The sequence below is a fragment of the Nothobranchius furzeri genome, chromosome 1, assembly GCF_043380555.1.
Source record: "Nothobranchius furzeri strain GRZ-AD chromosome 1, NfurGRZ-RIMD1, whole genome shotgun sequence".
NCBI lineage: Eukaryota > Metazoa > Chordata > Actinopteri > Cyprinodontiformes > Nothobranchiidae > Nothobranchius > Nothobranchius furzeri.
Window position 1 is genome coordinate 64,850,262 of NC_091741.1, and position 17,894 is coordinate 64,868,155.

The window sequence follows — 17,894 nt, forward strand, 5'->3', positions numbered from 1 at the left end:
TGTTTGAGAAGAGTCAGATCACTGGCATGCATCAAGCAGAGAAAACATCTAAGGAGACTTCAGAAACGACTAAAGTTGGGTAAAGAACTGTCCAACGCATTATTAACCCTCCCACTGTCTTTATGGGTGTGACCCCGTGAGGAAAGTTGACCATTGAGCAGGATTGATGGTTTATCCCTTGAGGTCCATGTGGCAGGGGTGAGGTGGTGCTCACTCCTCACCCCTGCCACATGGACCCAAGGGATAAACCATCAATCCTGCTCGGTCAAATTTCCTCACGGGGTCACACCCATTAGGACAGTGGGAGGGTTAAAAGCTAGAAGGATATTGACAACCCAACTTCTTCGAGGAAAAAAAATTTTGCCAGAAAAAAATCCTGAATGATCTTGATCACTTTGACGTTTGGTGAAATCGAATGAAAGATAAACAGCAGTAGAAGTTAGGGCTAGATTTAATATAAATGGCCTGTATTTGATAAAGCACCTTCTAGAGTGTTGGGACCCCCCCCCCCCCTCGCCCCAACGGTGCTTTACAACACAATCAGTCATTCACTCATTCACACACTGGTGGTGATGAGCTACAATGTAGCCACAGCTGCACTGGGGCGCACTGACAGAGGCGAGGCTGCCGAGCACAGGCGCCACCGGTTCCTCTGACCACCACCAGCAGGCAAGGTGGGTTAAGTGTGTTGCCCAAGGACACAACGACAGTGACAAACTGAGCAGGTCTTGAACCTGCAACCTTCTGGTTACAGGGCGAGCACTCAACTCCTGTGTCACAGTCACCCGTCATAGTGAGAGTAAAGCATTTCCACATGCATAACACGAAGGGAACTCCAGGGATTGGGACTGAACAGCAGTGTAGTCGTAAGAAAATCACTAATCAGTGAGACAAACTGGAAAAAAAGGCTTCAATTTGCTAGGGAACATAAAGAATGGACTCTGGAGCAGGGGTGGGGAACCCTGGACCATCGAGGGCCGCTATCCTGTCACGTTGAGGGGATGTTTAGGACCCAAATATGCAGATTATCCAGACGACAAGAGGCAGAAGTTGGTTCAAAGTAAAAATCCTTTTATTTGCAGGATAAAAATTAATCCAAGGCAAGCCAAAGTCCAAAAGTCCTGGAGCACAGGACACCCAAAGCTCTCTTAGAGCACCCAAAACCCTAGAGACAAGAAGCTAACTAAGAGCACGAAGACCTAGAGACGAAAAGCTCAGACAGCGCACGAAGAAACGCTGACAGAAACACAATGGACCGACAACCACACAGAGACAAGACAGGGCTTATATAGACTGGGAAGATGAGAAGGAGATGAATTGCAGGTGTGTTGGGAGAGGGGCCAGGTGAACACAATTACTAAATCAGGGAGGAGGAAGAAAACACTGGTGGGAAAAAACACACTAAATACTGAAAGGCTGTAACAAAGAAAAATGACCTAAGAGAAAAACAAAAGACCAGAAGGCATGAACCATAACTAATATTCTAAGGGGAAGCTGACACAAAAGGAAAACACTACAGAAAGAAACTACAGGGGCATGGCTAAGAGGGGGCCAAGAGAGCACAGGACCTGGGAGAGGGAAGTCCTATGGGCCATTCCCATCTGTACCGGGTCGGCCCGGGCCGGGTAGCGTAGGTTGTTTACTTAGCTGGGTGGCCTGGTATTTTTCCAGGCTAACCAAGGCTCATTCTCAACCCTCTTCTCGAGGGGGTCTGCTTCAGGCCGACCAGGGCCAACACACCCACTGCTGACAGCAAATTCACACCTTCCATTAGAGCAAGCCTCTGATTGGTGGGTAGAATCAGCCCACATGGGCTTAAGACAAGGATGTGTGGAATCAACCGGGCCAGGCTGGGGCTACCCGGCCCGGGCCGACCCGGTACCGATGGGAATGGCCCACTAGAAGACACAAAAGGAGCACCTAGAGACGAATGAGGGCAAAAGGAGACACATGAGGTGAGACGCAGACACAGACCATGACATATCCAGCATATTTTAGTTTCAACCCTGCTTCAACACACCTGATTTCAAATAGCAGGTGATTGAAAGGCTTCTGCAGAGCTTGATGAGCTGCTGAACAGGTGAATCAACCACTGAATCAGATGTGTTAGAGCAAAGACATGCAGGATACCGGCCCTCAAGGACCAGGGTTCCCCACGCCTGCTCTAGAGCAATGGAAGAAAGTTATGTGGTCTGATGAGTGCAGACTGACCCTGTTCCAGAGTGATAGATCCATCAGGGTAAGAAGAGAGGCAGATGAAGTAATGCACCCATCATGTCTGGTGCGTACTGTACAAGCCTGTGGGGGCAGTGCTATGATCTGGGGTTGCTGCAGTTGGTCAGGTCTAGGTTCAGCAACAGGATGTGCTCCAAGAATGAGGTCAGCTGACTACCTGAATGTACTAAATGACCAGGTTATTCCACCTTCTCTGATGGTACGAGCATATTCCAAGATGACAATGCCAGGATTCATCGGGCTCAAATAGTGAAAGAACAGTTCAGGGAGCATGAGACATCATTTTCACACATGGATTGGCCACCGCAGAGTCCAGACCTGAACCCCACTGAGAGTCTTTGGGATGTGCCGGAGAAGGTTTTGTGCAGCGGTCAGACTCTACCATCATCCGTGCAAGATCTTAGTGAGAAATGTATGCAAAACTGGATGGGAATAAATCTTGTTACACTGCAGAAACTTGTTGAAAAAAGTCACAGCAAACGTGTGTTGTCTTCAAAGCTAAAGGTTGTCCAGCAAATTATTAGAGTCTGTGAGTTTTATTTTTATTTAGAGCGGTGATTTTTCTTTGGCCGGGTAGTTCATTTATATGATCCAGACATGAAATATTATTTAATCTCTCTATAGGTCAAAACTGAACAAATGGTTTGAACATTTTTATGCTTGAAAATATCATTTAGTTGTGTTTAATTTTCAATGACCTGTTAAAGCTTTTGAACAGTGTTCTGAATTTACTGTAACAGCTGGCAGATGTAAACAAGAGTTAACTGTTGTAACAGACTTGATCTGGAGGCATTTTTCTCCCACAGACCAAAGCATGCATGTCAGGTTAATTGGAGACTGAATTATAACTGGTGAATTCAAACTGAGCTTGTCATTGTTTGAACCTGTTTTAGATTTGGAGGTGGAGAAAATTAAACCTAAACCTGGTTTCTAGGTTCCGGGTGAATTATTGGTCAGTCCAACATGAAATTCATAAAAGAAAAAAATTATTTCATAAAGTAGGAAAGAAAAGTAGAGGATGCTGCAAAGAAATGCTCTAAAAAAAGTTTGAGAATCTGAATTTCAGGATTATTGGAGTCTATGGACAGGCTGTGAGTGGAAGGGTGAGTAAAAGAGTGGATGAAGAGGTGAGTAGGGCGGGGGTAAGTAGAAGGGTGAGTGCAGGAGTAGAGGGGTAAGTGGGGTGAGGGTTTGGGTTTTTGCAAAAACTTGATTCTTCTGGAATAAACAAACTGAGAAAACTGTCCTAGCCTAATGAAGCTATAATCTAGGGATGGGGGAGGAGGCCTGGGGTAAGGTGGAGGACCAGGGGGCAAGGATGAGGAGGGAAGTCCAAGATGGTAGGATCTGGAAGGGAGGACCAGGAGGGGAGGCAGAGGCTGTTCTGGACGTGATTTGTCATACAATCTGAATCTTTAGGAGGGCTTCAGCAGAGACACCTCCTCTCCATATGTCTACTTCGTTTGCATCTGAAAGCTGCTCGGGCTTGGGGTGGGTAAGGGGGGTCTGGGTGAGGGGGGTCAAATTGCTTCTCGACATCAGGATTCAGTTTCTCTGTTTTATGTTTTAAACTCTGCAAAGAAAATCATTTTTTGTTGAGAACCTGTTGGACCTCAGTGTGCTAGCTTGAGGTCATGTTGAGGTCAGACAGTGATGTCAGCAATGTGGGTCAGTGTTTATCCAAAAATTCATGTTTACTTCTGTTTTAAAAAATATTCTGACCCAAACTTCTTGAAACTAGACCTGAGCAGAATCTGTAATGGTCCAGATGATCTGAGTTTAACAACATTAGTGCCATCTAATGGTCAGGTTGGAGACAGCAGTAGGTTTACTCTGAACATTGACCTAAAAGCTGAGCTCATCAGGATAGCTGAGTGGGAACCAGGACTCAGCTCCCTCTTCTCCACTCAGACAGACCATAGATGCATGGGTCAGAACCTGAAACAGAAACTGGATGTTGTTATGACAAGTTCTGCTTTTTATCATTTATGATTAATGAGGTTTTCAGATGAATCATAACCTGCTCCACAGTCAGCTCCACATAACCTATTCCTGTTATGAAGACAGACATGTCACAGTCTTCATCATACCCATGAGTTCAGACCACAAAATATATATTTTTGTTCCTTGAGCTGAGGATATCCTGAAATCTGAGCCTGAACCAGAGCAGGAACCTGCAGCAGCGAATGGACCCTGGAACCCCCTGAGCCATCAACTCTGCTGATCTCAGAAGGAAGGAAGACTGTGTGGAGGACTTCTCTGATCCTGACCCTAAGGATAATGCTAGTGTGTGTGTGTGTGTGTGTGTGTGTGTTAGAGTTTGTGATCTGCTGCCTTATCAGGAGCATCCACTCTCTAAGAATGTGTGAGCTCCCCTGAGGCCAAGCCCCTCCAGCATGTGTCCTCATCAGCATCCACAAATGTGACCCTGATCTGCAACATCGACATAATATACGGATCTGCAACGGCGGTTGCTAAAATATGGCTGAACACACACACACACACACATAAACACACACACGCACGCACGCACACACACGCGCGCGCGCAAACACACACACACCCACGTGCTGGTTTCCGAGGACAGGGCTGCAGCTCCCTACAGATCTGCTGCCCCCTGCAGGTTTATTCTACAAGCAGCTGATTGTCTTTTGTTTCCGTTTTCAGTTTTGAAGATTTAGCCATGTTGGGAGGACTGAGGTGAGCCCAAAGGCTCTTTATTTGTATACATTTATTAAGCCCAGTGTTGAAATGACAGATGAACCTCTACAGTAGTCTATCCATGCTCCCTATTAAACAGCTGACCAAAACAAGGAAAAAGAGAACAAAATCCTTAGCTCTGGTCTTTGCTGGAAATCAACTGTAGAAACATTTGTTAGAATCAATCTTAAAAAACTAGTTTCCTTTAATAAACAAAGCATACATTCAGGAACAGATTTAGGATTTTATGATTTATACAAACTTAGTTCTATTATTTACTTTTTACTGGATGAAATTGATGCAGTGATGCATAATTTCAGAGGTCTCCACAGAAATGCCTCCTTGTTTTCTGGAGAATCCCAACATCATTCCATCCTCTGGTGTGAAGGACCGAAGAACATTGGTATCAGTTCGATTCAATCTGTGAATTGGTCTATTACCAGATTTGTCATCATTTTCTGTTAATCACAATGACTTTTTAATCTCTATGTTTTTTATTTTTCTCCATACCAAGACCTTCTTATTTTTTCTTTCAATTAAATTCAATTCAATTCAAAAATACTTTATTAATCCCAGAGGGTAATTGATTGCTGTAATAATAATAATAATAATAATAATAATAATAATAATAATAATAATAAAGTCATCAAAGAGTTATTGTATATTACAATGGCTGTTGGCAGGAAGGATCTCCAGTAGCGGTCAGTGTTGCAGCGAAACTGAAGAAGCCTCTGACTGAAGACACTCTTCCATTGTCGGACAGTCTTGTGAAGAGAATGCTCAGGGTTGTCCATCATTTTCTTGATTCTCTGGAGAATCCTTCTTTGCATTATCTCCTCCAGTGGTTCCACAGTCGTCCCCAGAACAGAACCAGCCGTTTTTATAGGCTGTTGAGCTTTTTCAGGTCCCTGCTTCTGACGCTACTACCCTAACAGACGATGGCTGAAGAGATTACACTCTCAACAACAGACTTGTAGAAGATCTGCAGCATCTTGCTACAGACATTGAAGGACCTAAGCGTCCTTAAGAAGTGCAGTCTGCTGTGTCCCTTCTTGTAAACAGTTTCGCTGTTCTTTCTCCAGTCCAGTCTGTTGTCCAGGTGAACTCCAAGGTATTTGTATTCCTCAACCACCTCCACTTCTTCTCCCATGATGGAAACAGTGTTTGACTCCACCCTGTTTCTTCTGAAGTCTAAAATCATCTCCTTTGTTTTGTTCACGTTCAAGGTCAGATGATTGTGTCCACACCATGCCACAAAGCACTCCACCAGCTCTCTGTACTCAGCTTTCTGTCCATCTCTGATACACCCGACAACTGCAGAGTCATCTGAGTATTTCTGTAGATGACAGGTCTCTGATTTGTACTGGAAGTCTGAGGTGTACAGGGTGAAACGGAATGGTGAGAGCACAGTCCCCTGTGGTGCTCCAATGTTACTGATTGCCTGGTTTGATGTGCAGTTCTTCAGCCTCACAAACTGTGGTCTGTTTGTCAGGTAGTCTTTAATCCAGGCGATAGTTGAGTACCCCACCTGTATCTTCTGGAGTTTCTGGCAAAGTAAATCAGGCTGAAATGTGTTAAATGCACTGGAGAAATCAAAGAACATTACCCTCACAGTGCTGCCTGCTTTGTCCAGATGACAGTGGGTTGGTTGAAGCAGCTGGATGATGGCATCTTCAACTCCAACTCCATGGCAATAAGCAAACTGCAGGGGGCCCTGATATGTTCTAGTTTGCTTATTCAGGTGGACCAACAGGAGTCTCTCCAGGACCATCATGATGTGGGATGCCAGGGCTACCGGGCTGTAGTTGTCATTGACTGATGGGCGAGTTTTCTTTGGAACTGGAACAAGGCAGGATGTCTTCCAGAGGACTGTAACCTTCCCCTGGGCCAGGCTGATGTTGAAGAGGTGCTGCAGAATCCCACAGAGCTGCTCTGCACAGGCTTTCAGTACTCTGGGGCTGAAACCATCTGGACTTGCAGCCTTGTTCCTGTTCTGTCTCTCCAGCTGCCTCTTCACCTGACTTCTAGAGACAGATAGGTGGGAGGGGGAGGTAAATGGGGCAGCAGCATCTCCTGACTTGGTTGAAGACAGATTTATAGAACCAGAAGAGTCCATGTCTCTGTTAGAGGACAAAAGAGCTGGCGTGCAACAGTAAAATGTTGGATCAGAGGAGGATGGGATGTCTGATTGGCTGGGGACAGGCGAGGAGGATGCTGGGTTTGTTTCTGAACTGAACCTATTGAAGAACTTGTTCAGTTAATTGGCTGTGTCCAGGCTGCCATCTGTGCAATCCTTCCTCTGCTTGAAGCCTGTGATCTTCTGCATCCCTGACCAAACATCTCTGATATTGTTCCTCTGTAGTTTGTTCTCCAGCTTCTTCCTGTATGCCTCCTTGCTGTCTCTGATCTTGATCTTCAGTTGCTTCTTTATACTCCTCAATAATTCCCTGTCTCCATCCTTGAAGGTTCTTTTTTCTCATTTAGCAGGTTCTTTAGTTCACTGGTGATCCAGGGTTTGTTAGTAGCGAAGCATCTCACTGTTCTGGTGGGTATGATATTGTCCACACAGAAGTTTAAATAGTCAGTGACACATCCAGTCATGGCATTGATGTCCTCTTCATATCCTTGGCGGAAAATCATCCAATCTGTGCTCTCAAAACAACCCTGCAGGGCTTCTTCAGCATCCTGTGACCATTTTCTCAGTTCTTCTTGTCACAGGTTGCCTCTGAACAAGTGGTTTGTATTCTGAGCAGAGAAGAACAAGATTGTGGTCTGATTGTCCCAGAGGAGGTCTTGTTTTGGACATGTATGCATTCTTTACATTTGCATAACACAAATCAAATGCCTTGTTTTCTCTGGTGGAGCAGCTGACAAACTGTTGAAATGTTGGAAGTGTAGCTGTAACTGCTGTTGCTGTTTATTTCTTCATTTATTTATTTTCCCATTTGTAAAACACTGGGTTGGTTGTGTTTCCTGTGATTTTATTTTGAAAAGCTACATGAGCTGCTCTGCCAGCCACACCCTTAATTTGATGATACAAGCCAGGTGTGAGGAACACACAGCCTGGATGAAGTGCTGGCAAGCAGACAGCTAATGGACTGAAAACATTTAATTCTTTGCTAAAGAACTAACTAGTAAAAGGACTTAAAGAAGGACAGATGGATTCCCTTTGTGTTTTAAGCAAAGCAGCCAATGAGGTATTTCTTTGTCCTTATTTTGTTGCACATTATTGTATATGTTTTAATTGTACTATCCTGTATTTAGTTTCACGGTTTAAGGGAGGTCTAAGGAAAGGAGGACAGAAGAGGTCCACAAAGAAAGGACATCCAATAAACCCGTAAAAGAAATCACTTGCGTCTGTGTTGCTTGGAGGGAATCATAGTAGCAGAGGGTGAGGTATGATTAAAATCACCAGATATAGCCACAAATGCATTGGGGTGCTGGGTGTGTAGCTTAGCGACAACGGAACTGATGGCATCACATGCATTTTCAGCAATGGCTGAAGGTGGAATATAAACGGTTGCCAAGACAACACTGGTGAACTCTCTTGGCAAATAATATGGGCGATAACTTTCTGCCAAGAGTTCAACATCTGGGCTGCAGAGACGACATTTCACTGAAATATGACATGGAGGCCATCATCTGTTGTTGACAAGCACTGCCACACCACCTCCTTTTCTTTGCCCGCTCCTCTTCAGATCTATGTCTGCTCGTACAGTCAGGAATCCTGGCAGAGATGCTGGTATCGGGGATATGGTCCTGCAGCCACGTCTCAGTGAAACACATAACACTGCACTGCCAATACTCTGGCTGAGTCCTTGAAAGGGCTTGGAGTTCATCCATCTTGTTGGCCAGTGATCTCACATTGCCCATTATAATTGATGGAAGAGATGGTTTGAATTTCCTTTTTCTCTGTCTCCGTTTTGCTCCTGCCCTGCATCCACCCTTCTTTCGTTTTAGCTCATTTGGGATTTGTGGCTTCAGTTGAGGTATTATTTCAGCCTTTCCAATGTTAATCAGCTGCTCCCAATTGTAAAACAGCTTGTTGCCATGGTTACGCATTATAACAGGTTACGCATTATAACAAATGCTCAAAAAGTGAAAAAATAGCAGTAAAAATCCTCTTTAGCTTCACAGCACCAGAAATAGAAAAGTTAAAGGTCCAAAAAAATACAGTTTTTCTTAAGACGCTAGAAGAAAAAATGTCCAAAAAAGGCAAAACTTACATGTAGTTAACAGAGCTACTCCAACATGCAGCCACCCAGAGCAGCGCGAAAATTGGAATTGTTGATGGGAGAGGAAACTGTTTTATGAGTTCTAACTCATAAAAAATACTAAGTTTCTGTGGATGCCTTGTGACAGAAGGTGAATAAAATGTTTTTGAGTTAGCAAAGGGGGGAGTTTTCTTCAGCAGTTAAGGACACTGAACAGAGCAGACTCCATGCAGACAAGAAAACATACAGGTCCTTTAGAGCTCTAATCATTTAACTTCATGAAAGTTGTAGCGGAATATAGTTAGTATATTCTTACACTTTTATTAAGGTCCAGAGATCTCACTGATCCGAGCCTGAGCTGGATCATTAATCTTTGGACCGGGCCCTTAGAATCAAAAGAGGTTGTTTTTACTACAGGGAATTTTATTCAAACACTTTGTATTGAATTAGAGACAAGAAGAGAGAGAGAGAGATGGGACATTTAAGAATATTTATTTTATAATTATTTGAAACAATCACCAGGACTAACTCTCTAATGATGGATGCAGATGGATGTAATGCTGAAGTGTTGGTGCGGTGTGTCAGTTCAGAATCTCCATCCGGTGGAGGCGAGTCTGAGTGCGAGATGTTGTTTGCCCTAACTGACCGAAGATGGATTTCAGGAGGAAGACATGAGACGCAATCTATGCCGAACTACGTACCATGCGGAGACTTCCGTGTTAGATCCGGATGCCAGGTCCTGGGACCCACCTTGTACTTGAACTGGTGAAACAGCGTCGGGAGCATGACAAACCAGTCTATGGATCGCCTCTCAGTACAACGGGAGGGTTCAGTGTCACGTAGAGACAGTTCCGCTTTTATTCTGAAGGAACCGTCGTCTTGTTGATAAAACGACAGAATTTTCCAGCTTGACAGTTCTCAGCTTAAAAGTAGAAAATACAGCTGGCCAGTCTGTACTTCACTTAGCGATGATGGACATCAGATGGATTTGAGAGCTGGTTGAACTCACGTTGGAACTACGTTGAAACTTGCGGTGGAACTAAATTAAAATGGCGTTGTTCTGTTTTATCAAGCTTAGTTGTTTATGAATCTTAACCAATCGGAGTGGACAGATTAACTAAACACCACAGAGCTCTGCCACGCATCAGAGAGGAAGTTCTGATTGGATGAGTGAACAATAGCCCCATTCCCACCTGTACCGGGTCGGCCCGGGCCGGGTAGCGTAGGTTGTTTACATATCTGGGTGGCCTGGAATTTTCCCGGGCCAACCAAGGCTCATTCTCGGCCCTCTTCCCGAGGGGTACTGCTTCAGGCCGACCAGGGCCAACACGCCCACTGCTGACAGCAAATTCACACCTTCCATTAGAGCAAGCCTCTGATTGGTGGGTAGAATCAGCCCATTCACACCTTCCATTAGAGCAAGCCTCTGATTGGTGGGTAGAATCAGCCCACATGGGCTCAAGGCAAGGATGTGTGGAATCAACCGGGCCAGGCTGGGGCCGACTGGGGCTACCCGGCCCGGGCCGACCCGGTACAGGTGGGAATGGGGCTAATGTGTCATGTGTTTACCTTATGTGGATCAGGCTGTCTAGCTCAGTTAGCCCAAAGTCCTGTTATTCATTAAACACATAAATCATAACATTGTGATTTCTCAGATCAGTCACCTGATTATTATTGACCAACAGTTGTTTTGATTAGCTTTATTAGAAATAAAGTTCTTTGATTAACTAATGAAAAGCATTCTTCGTCCTTCTTCTGTCTTCTTTGCTGGAATGTAAACACCAGAAGCAAGTGCACGACCTTGGCAATTTATGCACACTGTCACTGTGTCAAAGGACAGCTGTTAAGGGCAGAAATGGCATATTCATAACGCTACAAAGTTTTGAGTTAAGCAAGCAGGCAAAAGCTCAAAATAGTCTCAGTGAAGTACAGAATCTTTGATCACTTTAACAAATGGGGCTGGACTATTTTACCCCGGCCAGTCAATCAGAGCAGAGCTTCCTAAAAGTAGAATCTTAAGACAGGATGTAAAAGTCTCAGACTGGTCCAATAAAACCCCACTTAAGATGTCATTGTCAGTCCGTGTTAACTCAGGTGAGGAAGAACAGGGTTGAACAAAAATACACAGAGGTTGATTTTCTCAATAAACATTTATTTTCAACTAGTTTAAGAAAAAATAGAATTTTTTTTGTTTTTACATATTTTTCACTTTAAACGACTTTTATACAGTAAGATCTGTGCATCTGAAAAAAATGTATCAGCTAAAGAACCAGCAGAGCCACAAGTCAGAAACACAAAGAATGCTGGGAAACAAGAAGGAAGTCCAGATGAATCTCCAAAAGACTTGATTAGATTGGAACAGGCCAGAACTAACCAGATCCATGGAACAGATGGGATCATGTGAATCAGACTAACATGGTGCAACCTACGCAGGGGCAGAGTGTTTCTGGTCTCAGGTGGATTTGATTTTAGAAAAAGATGCAGGTGAAAGCTGAAAACGGAGGAGTGATGAGAACACAGAGTAGTTTGTTCTGATTGATGCAGTTATAAGCCAATTTACATTCAGAGCGTACGCACGCACGCACGCACACACACACACACACACACACACACACACACACAGAGGAAGTGATTAAACATAGAAAGTTGATCAGAACTTAAACACATGCGAGGCGAAAACAGAACTTTGGCAACATGTCAATGTCAGGCTGAAGGTTCGAGAGGCGGCTGGAAAATACAGCAGACATCTTAATGATGATGTCACAGTGCAGACAAGGGGTAAATGAGGCAGAGCCTTATGGGGTCACATGGTGTGCTTCTGGATGCCCGGGGTGAACTCCTTAGCATTGGGATTCAGGTTGCTCTTCATCTGGAGGCAGAAGAGGAGCATTTCAGTAAGAAAAAGAAGATGGGTGTGTCAGACTGTACTCTGATTGGCTAAACCAAACCGAACTCACCACCACCTCAAGGTCGCCATTATCAAGGTGCACATCTGCATCCAGGACTAGAAGGCTGATCTGGTCCTGCAGCTGGTCTACACCCACAGAGGGGAGGTCTCTGGATGGGACAAACCACTCCCACTGCTCCTCCTCTTCCAGCATCTCCTGAAAACAGCGCTCTATAAACTCCTCCTCCCACAACTCCTCCTCCACCTGCACACAGACAGACACAGAATAAAAACATTAAGACATTTAAAAATACTATTTTTTTTAAATCAGATGAGTCTAATGATTGCATGGCTCATACTAAATATATATATGTTTTGCTAGAGTCTTAACAAGAACCGAGAGAACCGAGCACACAACGGAAGTTACGGTGTAACTATGGTTCTGTGAGATCCTGGATGACTGCCAGTAAACAGAGTGGATGCCTGTTCGGGGCCCTGGGGGGGGGGTTCCGTCCTGCCCCGCGGATCCCCGGGGCGGTGCCTGACCTGCTCCCGAGCGTCTCCTAGTCCCTGCCGCGGCCGCGCTCTGCTGGGTGACCTGCAAGGGGGCAGCCGGACGAAACCGGCGCCGAGGGTCCCGTGCCCCTCGTGGCCTGGTCTGTGGCACGGGGAGGACCCCTGCACCGCTACGCCCACTACAGGCCTCTGCGGCCTGTCTGGACTGCCGCCGACGTTCCAACGCCCTCTCAGCCTCGGGCCCGAAAAACTGGCTCGGCACCACGGGCAGTCCGCGCAGGCTCTGTCAGCAGTCATCCGACACCGGGGCCTGCGCCAACCAGACCTGACAGCGAGCCACTACCAGTGTGCCCAACAGCCGACCAAGCTCCCTGGACATCAGCCCAAACGCTTGCAGGGCTGCATCGTCTGTATCGCCCAGTGCCGTCCCCGCTGCGCCCGAATGCAGCATCTGGGACAAGGCTAGCAACAGCACCGACAGCGAATTGCTGGTGCGCGCCATCCTTGCCTCGATGTCGTAAGCCCGGCACAGTAAGCTATCATTCACCCAACACTGGGTGCTCGGACAGCGGACCCTGTCCCTCAATGCCTCATCCGGGGAGAGCACCAAAGAAGCAACGCAGTGGTCCACCGGAGGCATGTGGTCCAACCCGTAGGTTCCTGTCCCCCGCATCGATGCCAGGGTCCTGGCATCCCTACCGTGGTGGGAGAGCTGCCTCGGGTCCCCCCAGCACTGCTGCAGCTCCTCCACAAAGGCCAGCGATGGTGGGACCTGAAACGGGGGTGCCGCTGGAGCCCGGCGGAAGAAGGGATTCCCCGCCGGACAGGCCACCGGCACGTCGTCCAGTCCAATCCTGGCCAGTGCCGCTCGCAAAATCGCCCGCAACTGACAGGGGTCCTCCGCCAGCTCCGAGCTTGCTGAGCTATGGAGAGACATCCCCGAGTCCCCGTGACCTCCCAGGCCCGGGGACTCCACTACCAGCCCCTGACTACGAAACGGAGAGGGGCCCTCCTCCCCGAGGGACTGAAACTCGGAATTTGAGGCCCTCATAGAGATCAGGTCGTCCAAGCCCCCCTCATCCGGGGCTCTGGTCACAAGTGCTTTGAGCTGTTCCACCTCCGCCCGCAAAGTGTCCACTTCCTAGCGAGAGGGGTGCGCCACACGCCGCTTCTTGCGCCTCGGGCTGCTGCGTTCCTCAGCCGGTCCATCCCTCCGTCACCCGGAAAAAGGATGAGTGATAACAGAGGGCGGCAGGTCTAACTGAAACAGGAGGCACTCTACGTAGCCTGTCCTCCCGCGCCGCCAGCAGCAAAATACTGCAGTTCATGCATGGGTCAGTCAGCGCCTCTCTGAGGTGACTGACACCCAGACACTTTGGACACAAGTCGTGGCCGTCCTCCACCTGGAGGGGAGCCCCGCATGACGTAAACGCCAACATCCCTACCGATGTGGGAGACGCCAGCGACTACACAGAAACTGAGCGAGGACTTCAAAGAAAACTGAAGAACGCGATTCAGTCTTGGAGTTGTTAAACAACACACAATGTGTGTGTCGGCTGGATAATCTGAGCGTGACACCTCCACGGTCAGAACGTCCAGCCCCAATTACCTGTAGCGCTCGCCGGCCGCAACCCCTCCCCTTTCCACAGGGGAAAACAGCGACCGCCAGCGAGCCCTATCCGAGCGGCGGTCCGAATGGCGCCGGTGTTCTGGGAATTTCTCCTACCCCGTAAACCGTCCTACCCGTTGTTCCTGAGCATGCGCGCGCATGCGCACATCACAAAAAGGAAATGCTACTCCATTGTCATATTTGCAGGAAAATAGATAAGTAGTAAGTATTAGTACTTTTTATTGACGTTGATACTTGATTTTTTTTGGGTTAGAGTTAGGGTTATGGTTTGTGTCATGTAAAACACCGTAAAATTAGCCTACGGGTAGGACGTTTTGCCAAAGTAGAACGGTTTCTCAGAACACCGGCCGCACCGCCCGCTCTCTGTAACAATCGACAGATAACCGCGTCAATCCACCGCCCCAGAGGGCTCCCCTGAGCACTCCGACCACCCGGTCTCGGGAAGGTTGACACCAAGTAGTACGTGTACTCACCTCTAGACCGACAAGGTCCGAATCACGGACTGATGGAGCGACTGACCCGCGAAGCACGCCAGGTCAACAGCGAGAAGATCAAAGAGACCCGAACGTAGCTATCGGCGCGTAATTTATAGACTCGCGACTAGGTTTACATTAGTACTCGACCTGCGCAGAGCGCGAGGAGATACATCCACTGTTTACTGCCACTGGCAGTCAGGAGGGAATTAAACAGAACTCCTGTTCTTAAATCTCTGCATGAGTTACAAGTAAACTACAGAATCAATTTCAAAGTGCTTCTACTAGTTTATAAATCACTCAATGGCATGGAGCCAAAATACACGTTAGATTTCCTTATAGTGTGCCCAGCAGTGCTCTGAGATCCTTAGGAAGCAGTCAGTTGATAGTACCCCAGGTCAGAACCAAACAGGGTGAAGCTGCTTTTAGCTACTATGCTGTCCCAACTCTAGTAACTTTTAAATCAAAATTGAAAACTTTCGTTCATCAGCCTTTGAATGACCGTCTCTTATGCTGCACCTTGTGCACTGTAACTGCTCCCCCTTTAACTTAGCCTTTTATCTGATTCTTAAATCTGAATTTAATTTGTGCATTTAATTTATATAAATTTATTTGTGTATTTTAATTATGCTGTTATGTTGATTTTGCACCTGGAAAGCACATTGAATTACCTCTGTTTATGAAATGTGCAATACAAATTAAGCTGCCTTGCCCTAAATGCAACAAAACCTTAAGTCTTATCAATAATTTAGTAAGTAGTTTCAGTCATACTTATGACTGGGCCTGTAGCAGACTCCAGCAGCCCAATCGAAGTCCAGTTGTAATAGTTGTCTCTCAAGCAGCCCCACCCCATCAGAGGTAAATAAACACCAAAGGATCTGTGACACACAGAGTAATCATCCCTAGAAGCAGCTCAGAGTTCTTCGCAGCAGATGTTTAAATGGGTCTTTTCTATGCTTTAACAAGAGACAGTAGAATATTTGTGGCTCTGATGGACCTGCTTTCACCAGTTTAACCAAGTGGTTTTAAAAAGCGTTGTCAGGAACCATAAGAAGATAAATAAGTGAATATTTTCGACAACTATAGCCAGAAGTATCCCGATGACCGAGAGCTTTCTCTCAAGAAAAACAACATAATGTCTAACATCTAACACTACTATCTTGAGTTCTATTCCTCTGTGAGAACTTAATCTGTCTTCCTTACTCCAGACCTCTGATCAGTCGTGACATCTGTGCCTAAAAGACACAATAAATCTTTTTGTTTAATTTATGTTTTGTTGAACAAACACACAACGTCAGAGCTGAGCTGACCCGATTCAGATCTGACTGGGTTTCCATGAAGAAAGGCAGAACCTTAAGAGCCATACGCTGATCCAGTATACATGTCCTTCTGACAGAACCATGACCAGAACCACGCATTTAGTACTAATGGTTCTGGGTGACTTTGAGGGGAGCTTTCGTGTAATTCTCCAGAATGTGTCCCGTACAATAAGCGAGTTTTTATAGAGCCAGGTTCTGAACCTGGACCACGGTTTGAGTAAAGAATCTGGTTTTTCAGGCTCCTCACCTGCTGATTGAACTCCTCTTCGTTCTCCATCCACATGTACTCCGCAAACGGGTTCTCCTCGGTACCGAACTGGCTGCTAAGGATCACCTCTCCGGTCATTGTCATGCTGGGGGAGGTTGAGGTGTTGTTGATGCTCGGGTCCTTCATGTCCTCTTGATTCGGTTCTGTGGCTCTGTGGGACGACGAGAGGGGAGGTGACCGTTAAACGAGTAGAAATCGGCGGTCAGACGGGCTGTGAAGGCCGCTGAATTACACAGCATGAAACACAACACAAACCGCGACAGAACACACAGACACAAACGCACACGTATGTAGTGACGCAAACTATTTTATTTTTAACTCTTCAAATACCTGTTGAGCGGATTAATTCGACGTCAAAATGTCTAATAGCTCAAGTTCAGTCAAAGCAAAAACTCTTCTGTAATGGCCGCACTGCAAATGTTTGTTTACATCTGCTGCGTCACTTCGAGCTCCACCATGATTGGCTTAAGGACTGTGGCGCATTCGCGGTCCTCACAATCAATTAACGGACTTTATTATTCTATTTTATGTGAAACTTCACATTTAGATAGAACACATTAACAAAATATGAAAATTATTTTTCACACCCTTTCATTATATAAGTGTTTCATTGTTGAATTAACTGAAGGGCTGTAGTAATTTCAAGCCGACATATTTTGTTACAAGATTTTGATTTTTAACTGAACACTTTAATAAAAATAATAAATATCAAGGAGTACAGAATGAACATTTGAATTTGAATTTGTAGTCAATTTGAGTATGTACAGTCTATGGAGTCAACTCATGATTCAGCTTAAACGTATGCTTCATGTAATTACACAATTAGTAAAAATAAAAGAAAACCATTCAACAGCCACCCATTAGTGAAACAATTTAGATTTATTATCTAATTAACACTTCAAAGAATACAATAGAGGGTTTTATAGATTAAAAAACACTCAAAACCATAGGCCTTTCTATTTTAATTTCTAAATTACCCACACATGGCATGAGAGGAGTACTCTTAAAATAGTTAAAGAGCAAGTCACCCCCTACAACAAACTTACTCCAATCTCACTTCATGTTTGAAAAATGCAACAAATACTGTTGCCTGGCAGACCGAGAGGGTCACAAACAGGCTTACAACAGCATTGTGACATCACAATGCACCAGCTAACGTCATTGTGTACCTCTTAGCCAATAGGTAGATTTAAATTCAAATGTAGTGCAGAGTTTTTGCCTGAAGATGGCGCAACACTGACAGTTTTAGGCAAAATATTTAATTTTAACTAAGATGCACTAAAGTGCCAAAATATTGACAACGCATGTCTACAGCATGTTTAGACACTCATTTATATGGTTTATCAGCAAAAATTTGATTTGGGGGTGACTTACTCTTTAAGTAGTTATTTAGATAACAGACATGTGTGTGTGTGCAGTGTGCTGGTAAGATATCTGATTGCATTGAAGATTTAATGTGGAGTCCCACAAGGGTTATTGTTGGGACCTAAACTTTTTGGTTTGTATATTAATGACATTGTCAATGTGTCATAGTTGTTACAGTTTGTTTTTGCTGATAACACAAAAAGCCTGTCGTACAGAAAAGAACTGTACGAATTATACACAAAGTAAATCTAAGAGATCACAATAATTTATTTATCAGATCACGTATT

At 45.4% G+C, this 17,894-nt stretch overlaps 1 protein-coding gene across 1 annotated transcript; it reads right to left on the reverse strand.

Annotated features, from left to right (window-relative positions):
• Window positions 1-11,280: 11,280 nt before the first annotated feature.
• On the reverse strand, window positions 11,281-16,698 carry LOC107380982 (polyadenylate-binding protein-interacting protein 2). The gene is made up of 4 exons (XM_070549978.1): window positions 16,573-16,698; window positions 16,222-16,393; window positions 12,107-12,301; window positions 11,281-12,018 (listed from the first exon to the last, which is right to left on the reverse strand). The coding sequence occupies exons 2-4, from the start codon at window positions 16,366-16,368 to the stop codon at window positions 11,953-11,955; spliced, it is 408 nt and encodes a 135-aa protein (XP_070406079.1). The 5' UTR covers window positions 16,369-16,393; window positions 16,573-16,698; the 3' UTR covers window positions 11,281-11,952.
• Between the last annotated feature and the right edge of the window lie 1,196 nt (window positions 16,699-17,894).

What these genes read in the sequence shown, in the direction of transcription:
- LOC107380982 (XM_070549978.1), bottom strand. Translation starts at nt 16,368, where the DNA reads ATGAAGGACCCGAGCATCAACAACACCTCAACCTCCCCCAGCATGACA. An exon ending in AAGAGGAGTTCAATCAGCAG is followed by an intron (nt 12,302 to 16,221) that starts GTGAGGAGCCTG and finishes GTCTGTGTGCAG; the next exon opens with GTGGAGGAGGAGTTGTGGGA. An exon ending in ATGGCGACCTTGAGGTGGTG is followed by an intron (nt 12,019 to 12,106) that starts GTGAGTTCGGTT and finishes TTCTGCCTCCAG; the next exon opens with ATGAAGAGCAACCTGAATCC.